The 13,236-nt window shown below is 34.5% G+C and overlaps 1 protein-coding gene across 1 annotated transcript in view; it reads right to left on the bottom strand.

Annotated features, from left to right (window-relative positions):
- The window catches only part of LOC144971813 (uncharacterized), a 91,660-nt gene that overhangs the window by 2,878 nt on the left and 75,546 nt on the right, over positions 1–13,236 (bottom strand). Inside the window, exons 14-15 of the mRNA XM_078912890.1 lie at positions 6,366–6,464; positions 3,795–3,886 (exon numbers count right to left, since the gene is read on the bottom strand). Of these exons, the coding sequence (XP_078769016.1) occupies positions 3,795–3,886; positions 6,366–6,464 (191 nt within the window). The remainder of the gene's footprint in view (positions 1–3,794; positions 3,887–6,365; positions 6,465–13,236) is intronic.

The following is a 13,236-nucleotide window of genomic DNA, read 5'->3' as shown; positions in this document are numbered from 1 at the left end:
CCCCCCCCCCCTCCCTATTTTTCTAAATGCAAAAGTACACTGTTGATTGGACAGAGGGTTAAGAGAAGAATAATAAAAATGTTTAAAAAACACACCCGTCTCAACTCGGGATCAGAGTCGATTCCTTTATAAAGTCAATTACTCTATCAATTGAGTTATCGAAATCTAAAATCTACAACGGAATACTTGTTAAGAATAATAAAATTTTAATACTTTTAGTGAACGAAGACTATTTTATTAAAAGCGGTGGGTGTATAATTTAGAGGATCTAGAATCTACAAAAATTAAATACTTGAGAAATCTAATTCAAAACCTGCTAAGTTGATTCAGGGGAAACTGCAATTTGTTTGTCATTCATTGTTTGTTTGTTTTACGGGGTTTATGGCGCTTGCAACACATTTATTTATTTATCAGCGCGGGTAGAAAGGAATGAATTGGGATAGTAAAAAAAAATTATAGAATTGCAATTTAAGCTCCCAAGAAAAGGTAGGACAAAGGGGAATTGGTTTAAATGGGGAACAGAAACAGATGTAGATTTCATGAGTAATGTACTTTGTTCGAGATCAAATTAAAATCTCATCCAGACACCAGCACAGAATACCACTGAGAGGATTACACTCACATGTTTACAATAACAAAAAATGTAACTATCAGTACATAACAGAGACATGATTTACAAGGAAAACATATATCACCTAACAAAGCTAACATTATACATTTGACTGTATCCCTCTCAACCAACGACACGGGCAAGGGCCAGGGCAAAACCAAGTAATCATATTTCAAGATAAAGACAGAAAGCAAATCAGAAAACAGATATAGAGGGAGAGAAGATTAAGCGAGTGACCTCCATAGAAATTTAAAAAACACCACCTAGTTGCCATTTATTTAATCACTAAAAGAGGAAAGTATTTTTTCTGGTTTTCCTCATAGAACAAAACCCTGCGTATTTTAAAACTTCAACAGTTCCCTGTTGAGTCAATTAACAACGATGATGATGATGATATGCAATAATAATAATAATAATAATAATAATAATAATAATAATAATAATAATAATATATAAAATAATAATATAATAATAATAATATAAAAATAATATAATTATAATAATAATAATAATAATAATAATAATAATAATAATAATAATAATAATAATAATAATAATAATAATAAATGACATTTGTATAGTTCATTTTCAAAATTAATAATGCTCAATGCTTTTTTCATTGGTTGAGAAACAACCCCCCCTCCACACACACACACACACACACACACACGCGCGCGCGCGCGCGCGCGCGCACACACACACCCAATTGAATATTCACACACAGGGTTAAAACCATAATATAGTATGTCTCAGATTAAAAATAGGCAGACGTGAAAAGGAAATGTTTTAGTTTCGATGTTAAAAAATTAATAGATAGTTGGTTGTTCCCTGATGGTTTCATACATGGAGTCCCATGACAGAAAAGGATCGCCCGCCAAAACAATTGTATTTAAAAAGAGGAACTAAAAGTTTAGTTTTATCAGATGATGATTTTATGATCTGGAAGGTTGCTTGAAAGTATTGACTCGTTTTCTATTTGTGTGACAAGCCATAGCCATCGTTAACTTATGGCCTGACACTGACCAAAAAATGACGTCAAAAGACAGGTCCTTGGCCGCAAAAGAAAACAAATCGTGAGTTGCATTCAATAATTCAACCAATGGGAGCACTGGTTTCCTTGAGCACTCACTACTTAATACAACAACTAACTCGACGCTGCACAGAGCTTTAAAATGACGTCAAACTGTAAGTCCTAGAGGGTTCTAGTGTCAGGCTATATGTGTTAACGATGTCTAAGGACAAGCACGTTTTAAAGGTCACTTCCTTACTTGTTATGGATTAGGTGTGACGTATAACATTGTAAAAGTGTTAGAGTACTATAAGTACTGCCAGGCGTTAAAAAAGGACGTGGGGGGGGGGGGTCGAGAGAGAGAGAGAGAGAGAGAGAGAGAGAGAGAGAGAGAGAGAGAGAGAGAGAGAAATGTGACTCATGTAAAAGAGGACAACACAAAGTAAACAATTTGGCGGTGTTTAGTCCTCTCCGGTTTACAGCAGATGATAACAAGAAGCAGAGGGAAAAAGAAAAAGAAAAGAAAATGAATCACATTTACTCCCTTTACTTTACCCTCCATCTTATTGGCTCATTTAAGCACCTCTTGCGTTTGGTTAAACAGGCGACTGGTACGAAAAATGAAAATATGGTTCTAAATGGCTTACCAGGTAAATAAATGACATATTGGGAAGAGCATAAAGTGTGGTAAATCCATGGAAACGAGCGGTATAAATATTCACATATATTTTAATAGAAATGCTTATAATTTGTGTGAATATAAAAGTTTATTGACTTGACTGGGGAGAGGGGTGTTATAGGATAAGAGGAACATCTATTTTTGATACGTATTCTAAATGTATGTCTAAAGATACATACATGTGTATCGAAACGGAACTAACACTTAATAATTTCCGACAGCAAACTGATTGAGTGCGGTTTCCATGCAGTGAATCACGATTAACGCCCCACCACGATTAATTTAGCAAGTCGGCACTCAAGGTGAAAATGTGTCTAATATCTGAAAACGATCAATTCCAATCACTTATATTACTAATGGTAATTTGATTCCATTAACCTGTAACATTAGTATCGGTCATACTATGTGTATTGGATCGATGCATAATGTGATGTGTCGGGAACACAGCACTGATACGTAAACAGGTGCAGACCTACATACACACACACACACACACACACACGCACATGTGTAATATATATATATATATATATATATATTATATATATATATATATATATATATATATATATAGGGTACGAGAAAAAAACTGTAAAAAATTGTGACGCTGTTTCAGTACAAAGAAGGAATAAGAAACCGTCGAAAATTTGCAAGCAACAAGAACAACACCTTAAGTTAATATTTTAAAAGTTTGATTTGAAATCTATAATTGATTATGAAACAATGCGGTTATACCAAAGTCGGATAACAGTTACGATATCGAAAGTTTCCAAACTTGCATCTTGTTTTTAACAGGGTTGTGTGACTAGCGTAGAAATTTATCCCGTCTCGTTGAAAACCAAATGGCCTATTGGGATAGCTTCTAGAATATGATTTCCTTTTAACAATGTTACATAAATTTCAATACGGCCCAGAAAAAATATTTGATTTATTTCTAAAGATTAAATTATGGTCTCAAATGAGTCCGGACTTGAATAAAATGTACTACGGCATAATGTGGACAATAATGTCAAACAGTGTATAAGAGTCGTACAACGTTTTACACAAAAGTAGAGCTAAAAGAGTCAGTTCAAATTTCACGGAATCGAATCATATAAGAAAATCAATTTGGATCTTAGGGGGAAAAAGACTACTCACAGTCATAAAGTAAAATGCGGGATCGACAGGTCACATCAACATTTTAAAATTGCATCAAAATCTTCGATGTGTATCTATTAAAACAACCGTAAAACATTTCTCAATAATCTGTTTTTGAAAATTTGTGTACATAAAGTTCAATAAATTTGTTTGATTATGGTGAAATTTCAGCCTTGCATCAGTTATGGTCAGGCTGTTACAGGGAACGAGAGAGAGTAGAGAGAGAGAATAATTAGAGAGATAGATAGATAGTGTGTGTGTATGTGTGTGTGAGAGAGAGAAAGAGAGAGAGAGAGAGAGTGAGAGAGAAAGATACATATATGTAGAGTATAGTAAGGAATCGAGATGAACATTACTACCTTTATTTCTACGTTTCCTCGTGGCGTGATTTCAAAGCCTCCACTCTTCTCCAACTCTTTTCTGGTTGACTCACTTATTTGAATTTGAAGGGCTGAAAAAGTAAACAAAAGAATGATAATAATGATAATAATAATAATAATAATAATAATAATAATAATAATAATAATAATAATAATAATAATAATAATAATAATAATATAATAATAATAATAATACGATACGTACGAGGTTAATTCCATATGTAAGTTTGTATATATATATATATATATATATATATATATATATATATCCTTTCTTTAAAAAATATAGCATTGTGGAGAACATTGTCTTTATTTGAGTCAATAAAAAAATTGAAACGGTGCACAACTCTACTGAAAGATTTGAAAATTAGAAATGTATTTTTTACAGATAGATAAACAGATAACTTGATTTCCTTTTATAATTTAAAGTCAGTTTGAAAGTTCGTTGAGTCAAACAGATATCATAAAATATGTACCAACGATGACACTTGACTCCCAAAATCAACTAATTTTGACACTGTAAAAAGTTGTCAATTTGAGTCATCTATTTATGACATCAAGTATTATTATTACTTCCGTTGTGTTGTTGATTTAGCGGTGATCAGTGTTGTTATGTATGTTCTAATTGCGTGTATGTTTGTGTGTGTGTGCGTGTGTGTGTTTGTGTTTGTGTGTGTGTGTGTTGTGTGTGGTGTATAGATAGTATGCGCTTGGCAAAGAAGCTCATAACATTGCCATTCGGAAGTATAACGGATCAACACACAAAACTGTGTGTATCCATGAACGTTTATAGTCAGGTTAATACAGTTCAGTGAGCATTACTCATAAACGCGGATGGCAAAAAACAATAACAAAGACCTGAGTGACGTCATCTTCGAACTATCTATACATGTGTGTGTGGGTGTTGGCATTTTTCAGCAAATCGTGGCATTCATAGTGATATTATTCACTTGATCACATGAAGGTATTTCAGTCGCCATTTTGATTCTTTTTTTACTATTACGGTTAGCTCGAGATCGAGGATATTTCTTTTTCTATTAAGGTTAGTCATAAGTCTTAGTAAAGGTGCTAGGATGTTTGTTTTTCCATAAGTTAAGTAAAGGGGAGACATTCCGAAAGCTCCTACATCCCCAGTATTCTTTTAATTTGTATTTTCACCGTTGATATTTTGTCAGGCATTTATTTATTCAATTTGTCATTATATCTAGAAGTACGAGTATTTTAAAAACTCTAGAACAAACCTTGATAGATTTGTGAAAGTTTAAAGTTTCTTAATTTGACCATTGTTTTGATTTTTAGCCGCCATTTTGATTTGTTAAATATTGAAAGGTAGTGCAAAGCAGTCCGAGAGTTGTTTTTTTTTCTATTAGGGTTAGTTCGAGAGGTTAGTCATAAGTCTTATTAAAGGTGCTAGGAAGTTTGTTTTTCCATAAATTAAGTAAAGGGGGGACATTCCGAAAGCTCCTACATCCCCAGTATTCTTTAAATTTGTATTTTCACCTTTGATCTTTTGTCAGGCGTTTATTTATTCAATTTGTCATGATTTTTTCTATTAGGGTTAGCTCGCGATCGGATGATTTTTTTTCATATTAGGGTTAGTCATAAGTATTATTAAAGTGCTAGGGTGTTTGTTTTTCCTATTGGGGTTAGTTAAAGGTACTAGGTTTAATTTTTTCTTGGGGTTACTTGAGGGAATATATTATTAAATATAGTATTGGGCCACACAGAAAAATCAACCGATGATATACCAAATTACACAGACAACGTTGTTTACCAATCTGCCCTCATTAAACGATGGTGAGAACAGTATCGAATGAAAAGAGTTCTTTCCCCGCGAAATTACGGGCTTTTTACTGGTATATATATATATATATATATATATATATATATATATATATATATATATATATATATATATATATAATATGTAACCTTCTGGTTTCAAGTTATTTTGAGCACGATCTCATTAGATGAAATGGATTCCATAATATATGGTAATTTACATTGAGGATCGTTGAAGCTTCTCAACCTCCACGACAAATGATAAAATCGAGAAGTACTACATTAATGTTAATGGACGCCTCTAATCGAGGACATCACATGCATGTGCTTAAGTTATTTTCTTTTAATCTCAATGGTTAGCTTTGGTAATGGACAAAGGTTGCAGTTATACACGAGTCTGACGACAAACATTTTAAAATATTTTCAAATGTGTAGCAGAAAAGCGCCCCAAAAAATTATGAAATATTTCCTGACACCGGACCGAGTAGCACATACGAGATGGAAGTCGACTCGGAAAAAATTCGGTTCCTGGTGGGGGTGGGTACGTAGTCTTCTCGGAGCTGGTGCCATGCTTATGTACCAAGTACCAGCAAGCGGAGATATGACGCATGTAAAGCTCTATTACATTCTCTCTTTTTTTTCTACAGAGACGAATCTGTTACCGGTACTCATTAACACCTGACAGTAGAGTGAGGGAATGCGAGGAAGAGACTTATCTATTTGTTTTTGTTTTTTTTTTGTTTGTTTTTTTTGTTGGTTGTTACTTACGAAGACTGGTTGACTCCATGCGAGACGCCACGTTAACTGTGTCACCGAATAAACAATACCTTGGCATTTTGTGTCCCACGACACCTGCGACAACAGGACCTGTCAAGAAAAATAGACATAAGATTCAACAGAACTCGACACTCGACACTCGAGCACGATTCCCCGAACGCTTCGAGATATGCGAAACCGTAGTTCGAGGAGCCGTGCACAAATAATATAAGGAAAAAAAAATCGGGACATTCGAATGAGTTCGAGGAAACCGAATACGAGAGTATTTTGATTTTGATTTTTAAAAGCCAATAAATCATACTTTCCATGGAGCAAATTAAGATATTAAGGAACAGGCACCGGTGTAATATAAAGAACTGAACAAATGTGTGTGAAAAAAGTATGAAAAAAAACATCTAAAAAATCAGTCGACCTCGACTGGGGATGGAACCTCATGAGGTAATCAGAAGGTCTGAGGTTCGATCCCTAGTCGAGGTCGACTGATGTTTTTGGGAGGGTTGTTTTCTTGTATTATTCTTTCTTGTTTTGTCTGGCACCTTTCATAAACACTTGTTCAGCTCTTTCCACGGAGCAACATGGTGTTGACTTTGACAATGGCTAATTTAACAACATAATAATCTAAACACATTGTTGTTTACACAACACTTGCTCCTAAAAATTCAATTTTTCTCCTTAAAACTTTGATGTTCCATAAAAAATAATAGTAATTATCTAAAATGATTTTAAGTTTCGAAAGTACTTACACAATGGGCTTAGGGAAATATGTTAAAAACCCCGCAAGCAATAAGAATGCACTGCCAAGATTATTTTGATGAAATTCAAATTAATTATCTGAAAGATCTCATTTTAGTAATTGAATTTCGAAGCGGGTGGGTTAGTGAGTTTTAAATTAACATAGATAGGTATGTCAACTTACTAAAAGATTTCAGTTTCGGAATTTCACACTAATCGTTATACACTGGTTGGGTCAGCAGGTATATAAAAATCGAAGAGGGAACAGGAGGAAAAACAACAGGATGGAAAAGTGAAGGAAGAGGAATAGGAAGAGAGGAAGGAGGAGGAGTTGGAGGAGAGATGGAGAGAGAGAGTTAATGAAGTATATAAAATGAACGAATAACACTAAGAAAAAGAAGAAGAAGAAGAAAAGAAGAAGAAGAAGAAGGAGAAGAAGAAGAAGAAGAAGAAGAAGAAGAAGAAGAAGAAGAAGAAGAAGAAGAAGAAGAAGAAGAAGGAGGAGGAGGAGGAGGAAGAGGAGGAGATAGAGGAGGAGGAGAAGATGTGGTTGTGACAATGATGGCAGTGTGGATGAGGGTACTTGAAGTATAAATAGAACGAATAACACGACGAATAAGAAGAAGACAAAGAAGAAGAAGAAGAAGAAGAAGAAGAAGAAGAAGATGATGATGATGATGATGATGATGATGATGATGATGATGATGATGATGATGATGATGATGATAAGGATAATGATGATGATGATGATGATGATGATGATGATGATGATGATGATGATGATGATGAGAAGGAGGAGGAGAAGGAGGACGAGGTGGTGGTGGTGGTGATGGTGGTGTTGGTAGTGATGGTTGTGGTCGGGAGGGAGAGAGTTAATGAAGTATATTATCTGAACGAATAACACCAAGCAAAAGAAGAAGAAGAAAAGAAGAAGAAGAAGAAGATAATTGTCACAGTAAAGGTTGTTCACAATTATTTTATTAAATTTTATTTTATTAAGAACTGAATTCATCTCACTCCAGTTATATTTCGGTAGGCTTAGATAAACTTTACCTTCTAATATTAGATCGTCTTTCCTTTTATAGCCTTCCCTCGAATTAATTTCTAATTAGTGAATACTTTTCGTTCTACATTCTGTCACGTAGCCACTTATTATAAAAGCTGATAGGTCTAACATTTGACACTCACTTTCTCTCCACAATCTATGCCGGACGGCCAGTCGCTCTATTCCTATATATATACTGGAAGATTTTTATCTTTTGGGACTTTGTAGATATTATATCTACACCATTAAGACGCCGGAGCTTTTAACTTTGATTGTATAATCTTCAAGGATCAAACCCAAGCCCGCTGTCAAAGGACTACACAATAACTTCTTACCAATTGCCTGGAAGTGGAATTTTACGAGTCCGATCCTGTTATCAGAGGAATAGATCATCCAAGCCCATCAACTGCCTGGAAACGTAAACTTATGAACCTGACATATTATCATAAGTTACGTAAAATATTCATATCTCTATTTGTAACTGCCACGATCACTGTTTATCTCTTTTAATTAAATTTCATCATTATTTTTATTTCATTGTAAACAAATCGTTAATTGTTTTTCATTTATAGTAACTAGTAAATTCTGGGCCTCATTCTACATATATCTTTATGCATAGTCGAGTAGCTCTTTACTCACTTGAGACCATGACATTTTGGAGGGGACACATATAAAGAATTGAATTTATTTAGTTACTTATATCTATTTCATCTAACTTTAAAGTTTAAATTGTAAAACTCTTAATTGCCCCACTTGATCATATTTTAATTGAACTCCCTATTTACAGGATTAATTTTTTTTTCTTTTCATTTCTTCATTTAAATGGAATAGCAATTTATCCATTCATTCTTTCATTCAAATTGAATAGCATTTTATTGATTCATTCCTTCATCCATTTATTCATTTATAAATCATTCATTCATTCATTGTTCATTCATTTATTTATTCATTCATTCATTCATTCATTCATCCATTCATTCGTTTATTCACTCATTTATCCAATCATTCATACATTTATTCCTCCCTTCATTCTTTCATTCATACATTATCCATTCATTCATTCATTTATTCACTCAGTTTTTCATTCATTCATTCATTCCTTGTCCACTTTGTTATTATATCACTCATTTCATTTTGTTGTTTGCCTCATTCATGAATTGTTTTCAATATGTTTACATTCCATAACGATTCATTCACCTATCATCCAATCACTCAGTGTTGTGGACACATTTTGTAACTATTGTAAATCTTACGATATTTTATTGTTTTGTATTTCAGACATCACTGTTAAACACTCTTCAATGCCTAATTACAATTGTTGAACAACCATTGAACAAGAGAGAGGTCCCAGCCACGAACTGAGTTGGTAGATATATCCTTCATTATTCTCTTTTACATGAGTTGGGCATCACATAGTAACTATAGACATCGTGATTTGTTTTGCATAGTGATTTGTTTTAAATACATTTTTGGCATACTACTGTTACCGAAAACCACTTATATATTATGTTCTGAAAAGTGAGTCTTTAAAAACTAAATAATAATAAAAGGAGTCTACTAGCCGTCGTGTTACATTTAGTGATAGATAACTTGGGATTATTTTGGCATCCTATTATTGTTATCACACTCTAGTATATTAGCGTCATTGCGAATAATTGTACACAAACTAGCGACGAGTCACAAACATTGGTGATACATTTTTCGTAGTAACATAGTTTAGAGTACACGCGATTGACACATTGTTATTGACACAAGTCATAATAACTCCGCATTGTATTGACACATTGCTTTATAAGATATAACGATAAAAGGCATCAAATTCAACATACATAATAAGTTGAAATAAGAGAGAGAGATTTCTAAAAATAGAACAGTTCATTCCAGTAAGTGTAAATAAATAAAACAGTCAGTAACAGTATCCTGTCAATATAATATATATAAAATATCGTAACTAATTTATTGCAAAAATGGAAGCATATAAAAGATACTTAAGTCTCGCAAAGGACTTAGAAATACCCCAGGAAAGAATATTTTCATGGTGCGAAGAGAAAATAAAAGAAGAAAAAGAAGAAAGAATTCGTAGAGAAGAAAATGAAGAAAGAATTCGTAGAGAAGAAAATGAAGAAAGAATTCGTAGAGAAGAAAATGAAGAAAGAATTCGTAGAGAAGAAAAAGAACACGAAGAAAGAATACGTAGAGAAGAACGAGAAGAAAGAGTCCAAGAAAGGGAACTAAAAAGACAAATAGCTTTAGCAGAAGAAGAAACCAAAAGGACCCAAATGATGCTGGAAATTGAAAAAACAAAAACCGGTCATGAAAGAAAACATAATAATAGTGATGAATTTTTCGTGAAACTTCCACGCATGCCAACATACGATGAACGCTCAGACTGTCTAGAATCCTTCTTACCCCGATTCGAAGTTCAGGCTAAAGGTTATCGTTGGCCAGAAAGCAAATGGGCCACAGCCTTGATTAACTGCTTATCTGGAGAACCGCTAAAAGTTTTCTATACCTTAACAACTGAAGATGCAGATGACTATGGTAAAATTAAAGACGCTCTACTAAAAAGATTTAGATTAACGGAAGATGGTTACCAGGAAAGGTTTCACACTGCAAAACCGGAAAGTGGAGAAGACTTTAATACATTCGTGAACCGAATTACTCAATTTCTAAATCGGTGGCTTGAGTTGGCAAACGTAAAACAAGACGACTTTGCAGGCCTTTACTATCTCACGCTGAAGAATCGAATCTATCAAGCTTGCAACCCAGATTTAGTCGCATTCTTTAAAGAGAGAAAGCCAGAAAACTTGGACAAATTAAAAATCTACGCAGAAAACTTTAACAGCGCACATCCATTGACACCCCTTAGCAGAACATTGAAGGAACCATACTACGCTGCTGCTGCTCAGAGTCCAGGTACACCTAAAGTTCAGTACTCAAATAGAACGAGGCGATCAATCACTCGGAACACGCAAGTGAAACAGGATGACCATAGTAACAAACCATGGAACAAACAGTTCAATAGAGACCATAGCCGACCCTATCAAAACAAAACAAGAAATAGCACTGACAATAATACTGAGTATAAGAAAACCAACAAACCTATAATTAAATGTCAATATTGTGGAATGAAAGGCCACACAGCAGACAAATGTTACAAAATCGTGGGATATCCGAAAGAAACTGCAAATGCATCACTCCAAACCAGTGTAAATAATCAGACACGAGTAATGTCAGGAGAAAATATAAATGTGTATTGCGTGAAGGGTATGTCACTTTTAACACAAACTCACAAGTCAGGATCGCTATTTTTTTGTGAAGGCAAAGCTAATGGAACTGATTGCAAAATATTGAGAGACACAGGATGCAGTACAGTAGGAATAAAAGCATCTTTGATCAATGACGAAGACAAAACTGGAAAAACGGTACAATGCATCACATTCAGTGGCACAGTCGAAACCTTTGAAACAGCTAATGTGTACATAGAAACCCCATACTATACAGGAATAGTGGAATGCTGTATACTTCCCAACCCCGTCGCTGATGTTATTGTTGGCAATATAAAAGGTCTTAAAGACAACCCAACAAATGTAAAAGAATGGTCATTAACCCAAGAAACAGCTTGTCTAGCAGAAACAAGAAAGATGACTAAGACAACAGAGAAGCCAATGACTATTTCTCTTGAACCACAACAATTTGACAGGAACACGTTCATTGAAGAACAGAAAAAGGACCCGACTTTAACATCATATTTCAATATCGCAAACAAAGGGACGAAATCAAAAGTTGAATACATCATTGAAAAAGATATTCTGTTCAGGTTACATAGGAAAAGAAACAAAATAGCTAAACAACTGGTCACGCCGAGTATTTACAGAAACAAAATCCTTGGAATAGCGCACGATTCAATAACTTCTGGACATCTTGGGAGCTCTTCCACATTGAAGAGAATATCCGAGAATTTCACATGGCCTGGAATTACTAAAGACGTCCGAGAATATGTGAAATCTTGTGACACATGCCAAAGAAGAGTCGCAAAAGGCAGAATACCGAGATTGCCATTAGAGACAACCCCAGTTATTGAAAAAGTTTTTCAAAAAGTTGCAATTGACATTATAGGCCCTTTAACAAAATCAGATAGAAACCATACACACATACTAACACTAGTCGATTACGCAACCAGGTGGCCAGAAGCGATAGCATTGAAATCAACTACATCGGATCACATAGCTGAAGCATTGATGACAATTTTTACTAGAATAGGCATACCAAATGAGATACTGTCGGACAATGGACCCCAATTTACATCACATATGATGCATGAAACCATGAAACTCATGGGAATCCAACACTCATTCACAACTCCCTACCACCACCAAGCAAATGGTCTTTGTGAAAGATTTAATGGCACTCTAAAGAATATGTTAAGAAAAGTGTCAGCAGAAAAACCAGATGATTGGGACAGATACTTACCAGCAATCCTATTTGCATATAGAGAAATACCCCAAGAATCTACAGGCTACTCCCCATTTGAGTTGATGTATGGACGATCACCTCGCGGCCCGATCAATATAGTAGCCGACATTTGTAAAGGGAATGAGGAGGACAATAACGAAATTATGTTTGCTTACGAATATGTAAGAAACCTGAAAGACAGAATAGAGGAAACATGTAAGCTAGCACAGGAATCCGTCACTAAAAAAGCAGAGAAATACAAGGAATACTCCGATCGAAAAAGCAAGTCAAGAAAACTTGAGATTGGTGACAAAGTACTAATACTCTTACCCGATGACTCGAGTAAACTTTTAGCTACATGGAAAGGACCATTCAAAATAACAGCAGTAAAATCTAATGTTAATTACGAGATTAAAATTAACAACACAACAAAGACATTCCATGCAAATATGCTAAAAAAGTATTTTGATAGAGACACAGTGTCGCAACCTATGTTTACTAATATCGAAGCTTCAAATGCAGGATTGATCATACCGTTGGTCATGGGACACAGACACCCGAGACAGAAAAACAAACAAAAATCGCACAATTGCAACCACCTAAGACAAAAAAAGAAGTACGCAAAGTACT

Source organism: Berghia stephanieae, chromosome 4 (assembly GCF_034508935.2).
Source record: "Berghia stephanieae isolate SIO BIC M18660-M18661 chromosome 4, UCSD_Bste_1.3, whole genome shotgun sequence".
Taxonomy (NCBI): domain Eukaryota; kingdom Metazoa; phylum Mollusca; class Gastropoda; order Nudibranchia; family Aeolidiidae; genus Berghia; species Berghia stephanieae.
This window is presented reverse-complemented; position numbering and strand designations above follow the sequence as displayed.